At 50.0% G+C, this 13,396-nt stretch overlaps 2 protein-coding genes across 2 annotated transcripts in view; both read left to right on the top strand.

Annotated features, from left to right (window-relative positions):
• Nucleotides 1-13,396, top strand: part of LOC101402252 (immunoglobulin lambda-1 light chain-like) — a 36,181-nt gene that overhangs the window by 7,299 nt on the left and 15,486 nt on the right. The gene's annotated exons all lie outside the window — the stretch shown is intronic.
• On the top strand, nucleotides 7,116-13,383 carry LOC147912432 (immunoglobulin lambda-like polypeptide 5). The gene is made up of 3 exons (XM_087423575.1): nucleotides 7,116-7,278; nucleotides 7,348-7,542; nucleotides 12,912-13,383. The coding sequence occupies exons 1-3, from the start codon at nucleotides 7,172-7,174 to the stop codon at nucleotides 13,030-13,032; spliced, it is 423 nt and encodes a 140-aa protein (XP_087279701.1). The 5' UTR covers nucleotides 7,116-7,171; the 3' UTR covers nucleotides 13,033-13,383.

Raw genomic sequence — 13,396 nt, 5'->3', positions numbered from 1 at the left:
ATAACAAGCGGCCCTCAGGGATCCCTGACCGATTCTCAGACCCCAGCTCTGGGAACATGGCCACCCTGACCATCTGCGGACCTGGGCCGAGGACAAGGTTAACTGTGACTGTGCCACAAGCCATGGCAGTGGGAGCAATTTGCAGTGACTCATGGTGACACAGATGGAGAAGTAGGACAGAGACCTGCCCTCCCTTACCTGGCCCTCATTCTCTGTAGGTCAGGCCTTAGGCTCAGGTATCCTTTCTGGTCCTGGCCCGGCCCCTCCAGGTTCCGGGGGTTCTCGGTCCTCTGTCCTCTCCGGGTCTCTGTTTATTCAGCTGAAAAATGGTGGTGGAGGTCTGTTCTGAGTCACGGAGACTGCTGTCACCACCTGTGGGTCCAGAGGTCCCCCTTAATAGCTGAGCCCTGTGACAGCTGCCTCCCCTTTCCAGGCTCAGCTTCTGCAGTCAGTTCTCTCAGGAGTGGCGGGAGGACTCAAGATACGGGAAGGAAGGTGCGCAGCTCCAAGCTGGCCCCTGACCACGGCAGCCATGCCTGTTATTAGTTTATGATCATCCTGTGCTGAGCCTGCGGCCTTTCCGGAGAGAAGGGCTTCCTTGGGAGACAGGAGGCGGGGGCTGCAGCTGGGTCCTCAACACCATCACCCATCTGCCCTGTAACTGGGTCACCGGCTCCCTGCTCCTTTGTAAATCGACATCTGCAAGTTTTCACCCGAAGTTTGTAAGACGTTCACATCACTCTTTTATGTCTTCAGTAGAGGCTAAAGGTTATCAGGATTTGACGCTCACTCTTTTTTAAAATTCTTCTCTAACATTTGGAAATTTTTCACCTTTCTTTCTTCTCCTTGAACTTTCTTTTCACTTCACATCCTCTACTGAATTTGATCTGCTCATATATTTTTATACTGCAAGTCTCCTATTCATTATCCTGTCATACATCTCTGTCACAAAAATATACATTAAATTTACATTTTAAAGTTTGTTTTATATCCTGTGATTTTAAGTGCTAAAAAGTTTCTTCCACATTGAGTTATCATCGTAATTATTCATGGCAAAAGTTGATCAAATCAACATAAGCATATCAAAATTTTCATAAATAATTATTAAATAGCGTTGATTCGTGGATCCATTGATTAATGCGACAGTGCTGGAATGCAGCAGGTTCCAGCATCAATTCTGTTCTGGTTTTCATTTTTATACGAAACCTAGAGAAACTTTGGTCTCATAAACAGAAATTTTGTAATACAGTGTCACTCACTGAGGTGAACTCCTTCCTAGTTATACGCCAAAAATCATTAGTGGTTGATTGTCAAAAATTATTTTTTTTAATCACCAGTCAGCTGGCAGCTCAATTTCATACTCTTTTAATTTTGTTGAAAGCAAAGAATTGGAAACTGCCTGACTTCAAGAGGATTTGTGTGGTGGCCAGTTTGATGCACCACCAGGCCCCTCTGGAGGGAAGGGCTTATTGCCCCATCTGCTGGGAAAGCCACCTGCAGACAGCCTGCCCTCATTGCTCAGCTCCCTTGATGAAGAGAGCCACCTGGTGCCGAGCCATGCTCCTGCCCTGGGCAGCTGGCTTCCAAAGCCTGATCAACGTGAGGGCCCGAAGGTCCGGCCTCTCAGCCCGCCTGGAAGAGCCTGGAAATGCCGTCCCAGCAGCAGAGCTCCCCGTGTGTCGCTGAAAACGAGCCTGTACTGCAGCTGATTCCTCCCTCGGCCATCCTGCTTCTATCCTGCTTCCGACCCATCCCTTGCCCAGGGGTTGGTCCCAGCGCTGTCCCTAATAAACCCCCTGCAACCTGGCTCCATCCCAGAGTCAGCTCCCCAGAGAAGCACCTGCAGAGAGGTGTCCCCCAGCCGTTTGTCACCCACTCTCCCCGTTTCTGAGATATGCACCAAGTAGGCTTAACCAGAACTGACTAGTAAAATCTGTTACTCCTTCACTGAGAGGCCCCTTGCGTAAGATGGTGTATTCTACAAGACTGGGAAACATTCCCGTGTCTGCAACCACAGCGCAGCTTTGCCAGTACAGTATCTTTGGAAAAATCGCTTTCATCTCATCGTGTGCGTTAAGCATACTTTTCCTCCAAATCTTGGGGCTGCCAACTTGAATTATTCAATCTGTGGCAAAGTCCCACCATGCAACCTAACTGGCAAAGCCACTCCTCACTGCCAAATGTACTGTTCAGACACAATTCTCTTAGAAACCGTCTGACTCTATTCGTCAGTACAAGTAAACATGTTAATGGATATTTTGAGAAAATTAAAGGGTGTGTCTGGTGAGGTCATCAGAAGCGGTCAACATATAATGATGTAGATCTCATGTGATCATTTATCTATTTTACAATAAGTTTTTTATTTATTTTATTATTTTTTGTGTGTGTTAGGAAGATCAGCCCTGAGCTAACATCCGTGCTAATCCTCCTCTTTTTGCTGAGGAAGACCGGCTCTGAGCTAACATCTATTGCCAATCCTCCTCCTTATTTTCCCCAAAGCCCCAGTAGATAGTTGTGTGTCATAGCTGCACATCCTTCTAGTTGCTGTATGTGGGGCGCAGCCTCAGCATGGCCGGAGAAGCAGTGTGTTGGTGTGCGCCTGGGATCCCAACCTGGGGCGTCAGTAGCGGAGCGCGCGCGCTTAACCGCTAAGCCATGGGGCCCGCCCTACAATAAGTTTTTTAAAACAAGGTAAGTCCCTAGGCTATCTGTTTAAGTCCCTAGGCGTTATTTAATTTGCAAATACAATGCAATAGCTACTACTGTATGCCATATATAGTCATAAATAAATGCGAGGGTGTGCTGGCTCTAGGAATAATGAAATAAGAATCGAATATAAATCACATTCATTTTGGTAGCCATCTCAATGGAGCGCTTCCTATGATGTAGTGAGGGAGACTGGACCACCCTCTCAGGACATGCGGTCCTGATGAGGACAACCAGGCTGCTTGTTGCTGGGGGAACCGTTCAAGGAGCTGTGGCTGCTACAAAGCTACCACCTGCCATGCAGGGTCTCCTCGTGATGGGAGTGTACCCCACCCAGGTGTCAACCCAAGACTTCGGAAAGAACCTGGAAAGTAGGATTCCACCATGCAAATGTTAACCCACGGGGTCAGGTGAGGCAGGACCTGCAGGGCGCTGGCCACACCCACTCCAGCGCCACACCCCCTGCCCTGTGCTGGAGGGAACAGGCTTCCCGGAGTTCAGGACACAGTCAGGCCTAGAATGAGTCAAGTAAGACATTCTCCTTGCATGCAAAATTTAACGGAGTGCCCAAGAACTCAGTAATCAAGGTAAATAATATTTAATGTAATATTTTTGGAAACCAAAATTAATGCAAAAAAATTCCATGATGAATAAAATATCAAAGTCAGGATCAAGTGGGATCCTTGCCTCACTCGCCTACCCTGGGCCTGGCCCCGGTTCCAGGGGTGAGGTGGGTGCCAAGGACAATGCAGAACCAAAGTCTTCCACTGCATTCCTGCTCCTGCTCCCACCGCTGGAGCCCTCCCCCATCTCCCGCTTCTGAGCTCCCCCCTTTTCTGGGGCTCTGCCTCCCTCTACTGCTGGACTCTGCTGCCCCCTACTGGACTCTCCCCTTCGGGTTGAGCTCCAGGCCATTGAAATGGGAGAGAGAGAGGTTAAAACACTGACATTTTCCAAAGCCCCACCCTCCAGTTCTAGGCTGGCCCAACCCCATGTCCAAGAAGGCCGATCCTCCAGGTCTCTGGCTGGTACTGGTAAGTCCCAGAACACAGTCTTTACACCAAGTTTCTCTGTGTCTTAGGAAAGACACTCTCCCTCTCTGTGCTTCACTTGCCTCATCAGTAGAAGATCCCTGCCAGGTTGTGGGTCTGTGACGTCTACAGAAGCAGCAGGATTCCCTCCTCATTTGCTGGAGGAGAGCTGGGGGCGGGAAGCTGCACCCTCAGATCACCAGAGGAGCTGGGGTCTTCAGGGTTCCTGGGGACCCCTCAGAGGGGGCTCAGGAGCCACAGAGCCAGACCTGACTCTGACAACTCTGAGAGATTCCAGAACTTTGCCATATCCCGAGATGGGTACTTTGTCACCCTCTGCGTCAGATCCCCCAGGTGCCAACAATGAGATGCTCAAGATGAGATGAGAAGGACAAGCCGGCTTGAGTTTAGGGTTGATGGGGAGCAGGGAAAAGGGGAGACCTGGGCTGGAGAGAGAGGGCTCCATGTGGCCACAAGAGGAGTCTCTGGGCCTGTGGGATGGAGAGTGGACAGGGGACTGACCAGCAGGAGGCAGGGGCGCCCTCTGACATGGAGCAGGGCAGAGGGACTGGACAGGGACACACCCCTCTGCCCCAGGAGAGAAGGGCTGGGACGGGATGCAGAGGAGCCAAGGACCCTGAGCAGAGGGTCCACCGAGAGGAACAGCTGGACACGGACCTCTCTGGCCCTGCCTGAGTCCAGCACATCTCAGTCAGGAAGGAGGTGAGGGTGGGGCTGCGTGGGCCAGAGCTGCAGCTGCACAGCTGAGAAGGCCAAGCCCATCCCTCCAAGGTCCCCAGGGTCCAGCCAGACCCGGATTTCCGACTGTGGCCACCACAGGAGGATGTGGTCTGTGGTGGCGTCTGCCCAGAGGCCGTGGCAGGTGCAGGGGCAGGGACGAGGGGGCAACTGGGGTCACGGAGTTTCGGGACAGCCTCTTTCTTCTCCCTGAGACCTGGGGCTGTCCCGGGGGAACCACAGCTTCTGGGCCCTGGGCAGTGGGTGAGTGTCACACCCACACAGGGAGGGGTGCTGGAGGGCGCAGGTTCAGCCTGGACCCCTGGACCAGACCCTGCTCCAGCCCCGCAGTGTGTGGGAGCCCACAATCAGAGGCAGGAGTGGGCCAAGCACTGAAACGGGGAGAAGTGGACTGGATCAGGGGCCTCCCAGGGGCTCCCCCATGCCCTGCATGACGCCTGTTAGGGTGCCCACACCCCATTACTGTTCAGTGCCTCGCCCATCTCCAAGGCCAGGGAGCTGTGTGTGTTGTGTAATTCAGCCCTCAGCACTGGGCCTGGCCCTCACAAGTCGCCCAAGCAGTGTTTGTGGAGTGGAAAGATCCAACCTGGAGTTCCGGGAAAGCTGCTCTGATGAGTTTGTGCAAACCATTAAGTCTTGATCACCATCATCAACTTCATTTCTTTCTTCCTCCTCATTATCTTCACTACCAAGAACTGTGGAAGGTCTGGGATTTTTATGCTACTTGCAAGCTAAAAAGTAAGGCTGCCACAGTTTCGTGGATGCTGGCAGAAGACGCAAGACTTCTGGGTCAGAGACAAAGGCCAGTTTATTACTCACAGCAGTAGCAGTAGCCAGAGTATCAGCATCTTCTTGCACCGGTTCTCTGAGTCCCACAGGGTGATGCAAAGTGGGCCGGGTGACACCTGCACATCCAAGTTTGGGGACCCCAAGTCTTTTATACTGTACAGCAGGCAAGTTTTGCTGCAGCAGATGATGTTCCCTCTACCTTCCAAAGTTGTTCACTACACAAACATCCTTGAAAAGATGGTCCAAAACACAGGGGGACCTTTGCTCAGGAGGTGTGAGGAACCCAGAGATCCAAAGACAAATGTCTCCCAACAACCCTTGTCTGCATCAAGGAAATGTTACTCATCACTGTCCTCATCAACCGAAATGAACTTCCAGGCGGCTTGTCTGTCACGGCATCCCATGAAAAGGGTTGCACTGATTTCCACCAAATGTGGCAGGAAAGTTAAGGAGTATCTAACTCAAATCATGGACCAGACAATTCTTAAAGGGCCTCTGAGGAAAGTCAGTTCGATAGGCCCAAGAAGGCCCCTTTTAGAGCGGCTGAAATAGAAAACCGAGAGCCCCAGAGGGCTGCGGATCTGGACTTGAGCAGATGTGTTAAAGATTCTGTGGCCGAAAAGGCAAATAGAAAGCAAAAGTGCGGGTTCTGGGACAGGCAGGAATTTGCAACCTGCTGCTTCGAGTTGTCCCATATACCCAGCAATGTGACACCCTGGGGACCCATCGTCAACAAGCATGCCCTGGAACCATGCAAGCGCCAGGCCCCTTTGCTCCATGGCATCAAGAAAGTACAGAATCTGCTTGAATATCAGTTTCCTTATCTTCACATGGGGGAGATAGTGTGAGCTCAGCCAGCAGCCAGCCCCATTGTCAGCACTAGATAAAAGCATCACTCTCATCCTCGTGTTATGTATTATATTCCTGGGCTCCAAAACGGACCCCATCCCCAAAGCACCTGTGCAGCCCGCCCCTCCTGCACCCCTGCCCAACCCAAATCTTGGCTCCCTTGGAAGCAAAGCACAAACCTTCCAGATGGATGGAGGCTAGAAAAGCAAGAGATGAGCTCCCTCCAAGATTCTAGCTCACCCAGCACCCCACTCCTGAATGCCCTCGGGCCTTGCATTCATCTTCTCTGGGCCTTAGTTTTCTCACCTGTAAAACAAAGACACTCGCCCCAAGGTCACGCCAAGAGTTGTTCTGGTTACAGCAATAAACAAGAAAAAAAAAAAAGAGTTGTTCTGAAGCCCAAAGTAGGAAGAGGGTGGAAAAGGAACCCACCCACATTCCTTCAACACCTGCTGTGTGCCAGCGCTTAGCAGACACGCGACCTCCCTCATCCTCATGATCCCCCACTGCAGAGGAACTCTCCCCATTTTACAGATAAGGAAACTGAGGCCCAGAAGTGACCTAGGTCTGGATGGTTTCAACATTCGTGAGCTTAACGTAACTCCTTGAGTGAGGGATATAGAATCACTCCATGCAGGGCCCTTGCCTGGCTGAGAAGCTGAGTGAGGAGATGACCAGAGGGCAATTGGCCAGGCTTGGCCAAACCAGCCAAGGGAGGGCCAGAATCCACTGGCCAGAGTGGGGTGTGCAGGGGCCCAGCCTGGGGGACTGGCCGGAAGAGAAGCCCCAGCCCCAGCCCCACCCTGGGGAACTCAGGCATCAGCAACTGCTGACCCACTGGGCGCTGGGCCACCCTCCAGGCCCCAGGATGCTTCACAGACCCGGGCGACCTTGGGATAGGAGGGCAGGAGCAGGTGGGCTCCACCCAGAACCCCAGGGGTGGGGCCAGGCAGACAGGCTTCAGTGGGAGGGGATCCAGACCACAGCACAGCAGTTGGCAGATGCCCCTCTGAGAGAGCTCCCCAGATGTAATAGCCATGGGCCCTGGAGGGGGCCAGGCGCTGGGGCAGGGGCCAGAGAAAGCCCAGGCAGAGGACAGGGCCATGCAGGCCAGAGGGCACTGGGATGGCTGCTGCCAGCAAGAGTAAGTGGGGACACTGGCTGATCCCCCCCTTCCAGGGAGCTCACGCAGCAGATGCCTTTGACCCTGAGGGCAGATGAGTCCCAGGAGAGGTCAAGTGGGCTGTGAGGCCCCAGGGAGGCAGAGCCTTGGCCCCAGGCTATGCTGGCTCCTGACATGGCTGGGCATGGCCGTGGGTGCCGATGGCCTGCTGCCTCCGAGGGCAGCGCCACGGGCAGGACCCCCAACAGGAAGCCGCCCATCCAGCCTGCGGAGCCTGCGAGACAGGTAAGGGGCCAAGGGAGTCACTGGGGGGATGTAGGGTTCCCTTTGATGGGAGCCAAGAGTGCCTGACTGAAGGGGTGAGCAGCAGTGAGGGGAGAGGTGGACCTGAGCAGACACCGGCTTTATTCAAAGTGTGGACATTTTGTCCGGCGTGGATTTGTTTGCATTGATTTTTATTTTTTAATATTGTATTAAAATATCATTTATCTTGATGACTGAGTTGTTGGCACCCCTTAAGTTTTGCACCAAGGCCAGTGCCTCCCTTGCCTTACCCCCGTCCTCTGGGCAGGGCAGAAACAGGGAGGCCGGGGCAGGACATACCCAGCAGGCACTAATCATTTTAGAGGCAGAACCTCCCTCTCAGCGACCCCACAAGGCAGGTCCAACAGTCACCCCCATCTTGCCGACAGGGATAGAGGCCCAGAGAGGTGAGGTGACCTACCCAAGGTGACACTGCAAGGGGCACAGTTCCAGGACTGTAAGAAGTCCCAGGACTGAATGCTGTGACCGCATCAGCATGGCCTGTTTAACAAAATGGCCCAAGAGAAGGAGTGGTTCGCAAGGCGTCCAGAGAAGGGAGCTAGGGCTTGGCTTGGTCTCCTCCCAAGGACGTCCACTCTTCAGCTCTTCATAAATGTTTACTGGGGCCAGGACTTGGGATGCAGAGAGGGTGGGTCTGAACCAAGGAGGTCATGTCCAGGCGTGGGGACAGACCCCTGGACCATTTTAGGAGCAGTAAGGTGGAAGGGAGGATGCCCACACTGGTCTTACAGACAGAGAGGCGCGCCCCGGGGCTGGAGGCGCTCCAGACGGAGGGAGCAGCGCGGGGCAGAGAAAGGAGTGAGGTGCGCAGGCGCGGCGGGGAGCTTCTGGAGCCCGGAGAGCGGGCGTGGACTGCGGCGGGTCTTGTGCGCGCTGCGCTTTATCCTGGGGCCCGGAAGGAATCAGTGAGGGATTTAAGTGGGGGATTGTCAGAGTTGGATTCGTGTTTTGGAACAATGGCTTCGGATCGGAGACTGGTGTGAGGCCAGATTAAAGGATGGAGAAGGGGCAGCGGCCAAAGCCTGGGCTTTGGGAATGCGGGGGGAGGCCGGTTCACCCAGCGACCGGGTACCAAGAGCGCCTGTGAAACTGGCAAGTGAATTCAAGGTGACGGAACCAGGGCGTTGACGGGAGGAATGGGCACTCTCGTGGCCTGTCTGTGGAAGTCTAAAATGTGCAACCGTTTTAGTAATACGCAAGTCAAAAAAGAAAGTGTGTTTATTTAAATTGTGTGATTCTGCCTCTAGGAATTCATCCTGAGGGGGAAAATAATCAAAGATATAACCAAAGGTTTACAAATAAGAATGACTAGCTTAACAATATTAATGATAAGAGAAAACTGCAAATAACCTAAATATCCAGCAGAAAGGGTGTGACTAAGTATTGTATGGAACATCCATCATGAAGAATCTTACACAAACCTCCTAAATTACGTTTCTGAGATTGGGTTGTTCAAGTTTGTGTGCATTTTCAAAAGCTTGTCAGAAAATATAGAAAAATGTCAATGGTGTGTCTCTGGCTGGTCGGATTTCACCTAATTTTAATTTTTGCTTTATAACTTTCTGTAGTTATGAAAATGTTCACAAGATGATATATTTTATTTTTATCTTCTAAAATAATTTTTAATATGAGTAACATGTACTTGTTGTAAAAAAAAAAAAGATTAAGCACAGAAGTATATAAAGTAAAAATCGAGTGTTTCCACTTACCATCCCCTCACATCTTACCCTAAAAGCCACTCTCTAGAGTCGGCCACTGTCCAGCTGGTCTGTGCATTTCCAGCCTTTCCCCTGTGTGTGTATGTCCCTGAAAACACACACATCTAGCTGGTGTTGGGATTTTATTTTTCAAAAACAGAATCATGCTCTGCATATTATCCTGCAGCTAGCTTTTAAACGATCTGTTATTGACTTTTTCAATGTCAGTCCGTATGGCTCTCCCATGTTCTTGTCATAGCTTTGTAAGACTTCAACGTTTGAGTGAACCAGAATGTATTTAAGCATTCCCCTATTAATGGACATTTAAGTTGTTGCCATGTGAAAATATAAATTACGAGTGATGCTGCAATGGAAATCCCTGCATGCGTGTGCACGCGTTGTGTGTGTGTGTATCTAGTGCACTTCTGTATCTCCATAGGGTACACGCATAAAAGTGGAATTGCTGGATCAGAGAATGTGCTTTTGAAATGTTCATGGGTAGTGTCCAGTTGGTCTCCCAAAAGGCTGTTCCAACTTATGTTCACTACAGTGAATGACAGTGCCCATTCTTCTACGTCCTTGCCAGTAGTGTGATATTGTTGATTTGTTTTTTATTTTGCCCATCCGATGAGCAAATTGAGAATGTGTTTGTTGTTTGTTTATTTGATTGCTGGTGAAACTTATTTTCTTTTCATATTTTTATTGACTGATTTTATTTCTTCTGTGAATTTACTGGTTATCATTTTGCCTGTTTTTCCATTCGGTTGATTGTATTTTCTTATAGAGCTATAGAAACTCTTCATATATTCGGGATATTAACCGCTTGTTAAGTATATATGCTGTAAATATTTTTCCCTGGTCTCTTTTATGCCTTTTGTTTATGGAGTCTTTCACCATAAAGCCATTTTTAATTTTTATGTCTCAGATTGGTTTAAGCTTTTCTTTGTGGTTTCTGTGATCCGTGTCACGCATTGGAGAGGCATCTTTACTTCAATATTATGAGATCATTTTTCTATTCTGTTCCAGTATTTCATTATTTCAGTGTTTGTTTTTACTTCACCTTGAGTTTATTTTTGTTTATGTGAGAATATAACCTTATTTATTTTCCAAATGGAGAGCCAATCGTCACATATTTGTTGAATATAAAATGCAATTTTTATCGAATACTAAGTTATTGATTTATCACAATCTCTCTGTGATTCTATTGATCTATAATCTATTCCCATGTCTGTTCGACCCTGTTTTAATTGTTTCAGCGTTACAGTATGTTTTGGTATCTGGTAGGGAAAAAAACCCGTCATTATTATTCTTTTTCAAAATATTCATGTCTATCCTCCATCATTATTCTTACTGTTGGACTTTAGAATTGGTTCACTAATTTTTGAAAGTCATTCCTTTGGTGTTGTGTTTGTGATTTCATGAATATATTGGATTAATTTGAGGAGAATTGACATCTTCACAGTGCTTAGCGTTTTCATTCAGGAACATGGTCTGCTCCCATCCACTCGCTTTTCTGTTGTGTCCCTTAGTCAAGATATTTTCTCTTTTATCCATGCAAATCTTGCACATTTTGTGTTAACTTTATTCCTAGGGTTTTTAATAAAATTTTTATTGAAGTTGTGAGTTTTTCCTCAATTTCATGTCCTAAGTGGTTATTGCTTGTGTAGAAGGGTAACTGATCAAATTTTGTGTGTTTGCCTTGTATTCAGTCACTTTATTTAACTCTTGTATTAATTCTGATCAGCTGATTGTCTTGGAGTTTTTTAAGTAAACTGTCACATCGTCTGCAGAGAACAGTGCTCTCCCTTTTTTCCTAATACTTGTACTTCTTTTTTTCCCTCATCTCATTTTATTGACTAGAGTCTGTAGAATATGTTGACTAATAAAAGTGAGAGTGGACAGCCTGGCCTTTGAGAAGGTTTTGCCTTTCAATGTGAAGGTGCTATAAGTTTTGCAAGATACTCTTTATGGAACTGAGGAAGTTTCCTTAGATAATTAACTTAATAAAAGGCTGGATGTTTGCTCTCTTTAAATCAGATACAAGTGTGGAATTTATGTCACTATTACATTAAATTTTGTTTCAAAAATCTTATGTGCACATTTTTAATACAACCATGACGGAATAGTCCTGCTGCTGAGGTGAAAAATGCTGGCCCCAATGCCATGAGTTATCTTCCAATTTAGATAAACCCTATTGAGAGATAAAATCACATTTGGCAAAGCCTGAGGATTCTTGCCATCATAAACTCTTAGAGTGTGACTTGGGTGTTTCTTTTTCTTTTTCTAAGTATTTTAATAGTATTTTTGTGTTATGGTAGGACTTCTAGGACACAGAGGGTGACTCAATGAGGGGAAAGTATTCTAGGATGACTCCAGGCTTCTGGCTTGGAGAAAATTCTGCTGGCGTGGGGACAATGAAGGAGAGCAAGTTTGCAGGGAGGCGTGAGGGGTTTCAATGGGCCCTGTTGAGTCTGAGGTGCCTGTAGAGCAGTCAAGCAGAGATATGTTCAGGAGGCATAATGTATGTGGATCTAGAGCCAAAAAGAGAGGTCAGGCCTGAAAATAGGGATGGGAGACCCCTGGGTAGTCGTTGGAGTGCATGGTGGGGTTCAGAGGCAGAGAAAGTGGGAGAGTACAGGGAGTTCAGGATTGGGGAGGCAGTCTGGGGGTCAGCAGCCATGCAGGGGTGGGGGCAGTGAGTGATCTCAGGCGCCCAGGGGAGGACAGTCACCAGCAAGAGGGTCCTCTTGCAGAGACGTTCAGGCAACTGGGGAGGTCCTTCGGACGTGACCAAAACAAAGACCTTGTTGGCCTTCACGTGAGAAGCTTCAGGAAAAGTTGAGGGGGAGTGCTGGGGGGCCCCCTCCACATCCCAGCTTGTGAAACAGTGCCTGGCACAGATAGGTGCTTGGGAGCCATTGTTGGACAGATGGACAGATGATGGATGGATGGATGGATGAATAGATGGATGGATAAATGGATGGATGGATAGATGATGGAAGGATGGTTGGATGATGGATAGATGATGGTTGGATAGATGATGGATGGATGGATAGATGCTTTGATGGACGGATGGACGGACTGACAGAAAGATAGACGGAAAAACGGTGATCTGAGAGATCAGAGAAGGCTTCATGAAAGAGGTGGAATTGAATTGTGTCTCAATGTGTGGTGACATAGGGGGAGGGGTCTCCATGTGGGAGCGCTGTGAGTCAGGAATGACTCAGTGTCCCTGGACCCAAGGAGGCCGCCCGCCTGGCTGGACCTTGGGAAATTGTGGGGGAGGAATGCTCAGAGGCCCTAAAATGAGGCCAGGAGAGGTCCAGCAGGTCTGACTGAGCCAGCTCAGGACTCACTCTGCCACAGCACGTGAGAGGACAAAGCACTCAAGGATTTGCTGAGCACCTGCTGTGCACAGCATCGCCGTCAGCATGGAGGATTCGGAGAAGGGAAAACACACACTGGGTGACGCCAAGTCGTGGGTGGCACTTGCCTCAGACAGGGCTGAGCACGGAGTTGCCTCTGAGCTATGAGCCCACCCCGGGGTGTCCCAGCCTCTAGGGGGCTGGGCATCCACCTGCTGGCCCCAGGACGAAGCCCCGCCCACTGCAGCCCTGTGCCTGTCACACCCAGCAGGTTCCCGCTCCAACTCACCCCCGGGGGGCAGGCTCCAGGTGCTGGGCCAGTGGGTTTTGGTCTGAGACTCAGTCACCGTGGTACGTCTTCAGCGAAGGGACCCAGCTCACCGTCCTAGGTAAGTGGCTTTCACCACCTTTCCCAACCTGTCCCACCCCTTGCTGTCTCGGGAAAGTCATTTTTCTCTGTCTGGGGGCTGCTTCTCCTCTGCCCTCCAGCCTTTGGGACTGACCCCCACCTTTCTCCTTGGGGGCTGAGGGAGGGGGTTAGTCTTGGGGTAACCAGCAGGAAGGACCCCAAGGGCAGGAGCAGCCATCTCCAGAGTCCAACAGTCAGACGTGGCCAGATCCCGGGGGCCTGGGCTGGGCTTTGGCCCAGGAACGGGGCCACTTCCCCTCTTCTAGGGCAGATGCCTGCATGGAGGCCAGAGTCCGGTTCTGACAGGGGGCACTGGGGCGGCCTGGGAGACAGTCCCTGGACCC

Source organism: Ceratotherium simum, chromosome 35 (genome assembly GCF_057802395.1).
Source record: "Ceratotherium simum simum isolate JZ-2026a chromosome 35, ASM5780239v1, whole genome shotgun sequence".
In the NCBI taxonomy this organism is placed as follows: Eukaryota; Metazoa; Chordata; class Mammalia; order Perissodactyla; family Rhinocerotidae; genus Ceratotherium; species Ceratotherium simum.
The sequence above is the reverse complement of the archived record's forward strand: the minus strand, read 5'-3'. Positions and strand labels throughout refer to the sequence as shown.

What these genes read in the sequence shown, in the direction of transcription:
- LOC147912432 (XM_087423575.1), top strand. Translation starts at nt 7,172, where the DNA reads ATGGGCCCTGGAGGGGGCCAGGCGCTGGGGCAGGGGCCAGAGAAAGCC. An exon ending in GATGGCTGCTGCCAGCAAGA is followed by an intron (nt 7,279 to 7,347) that starts GTAAGTGGGGAC and finishes TTGACCCTGAGG; the next exon opens with GCAGATGAGTCCCAGGAGAG. An exon ending in CTGCGGAGCCTGCGAGACAG is followed by an intron (nt 7,543 to 12,911) that starts GTAAGGGGCCAA and finishes TGTCACACCCAG; the next exon opens with CAGGTTCCCGCTCCAACTCA.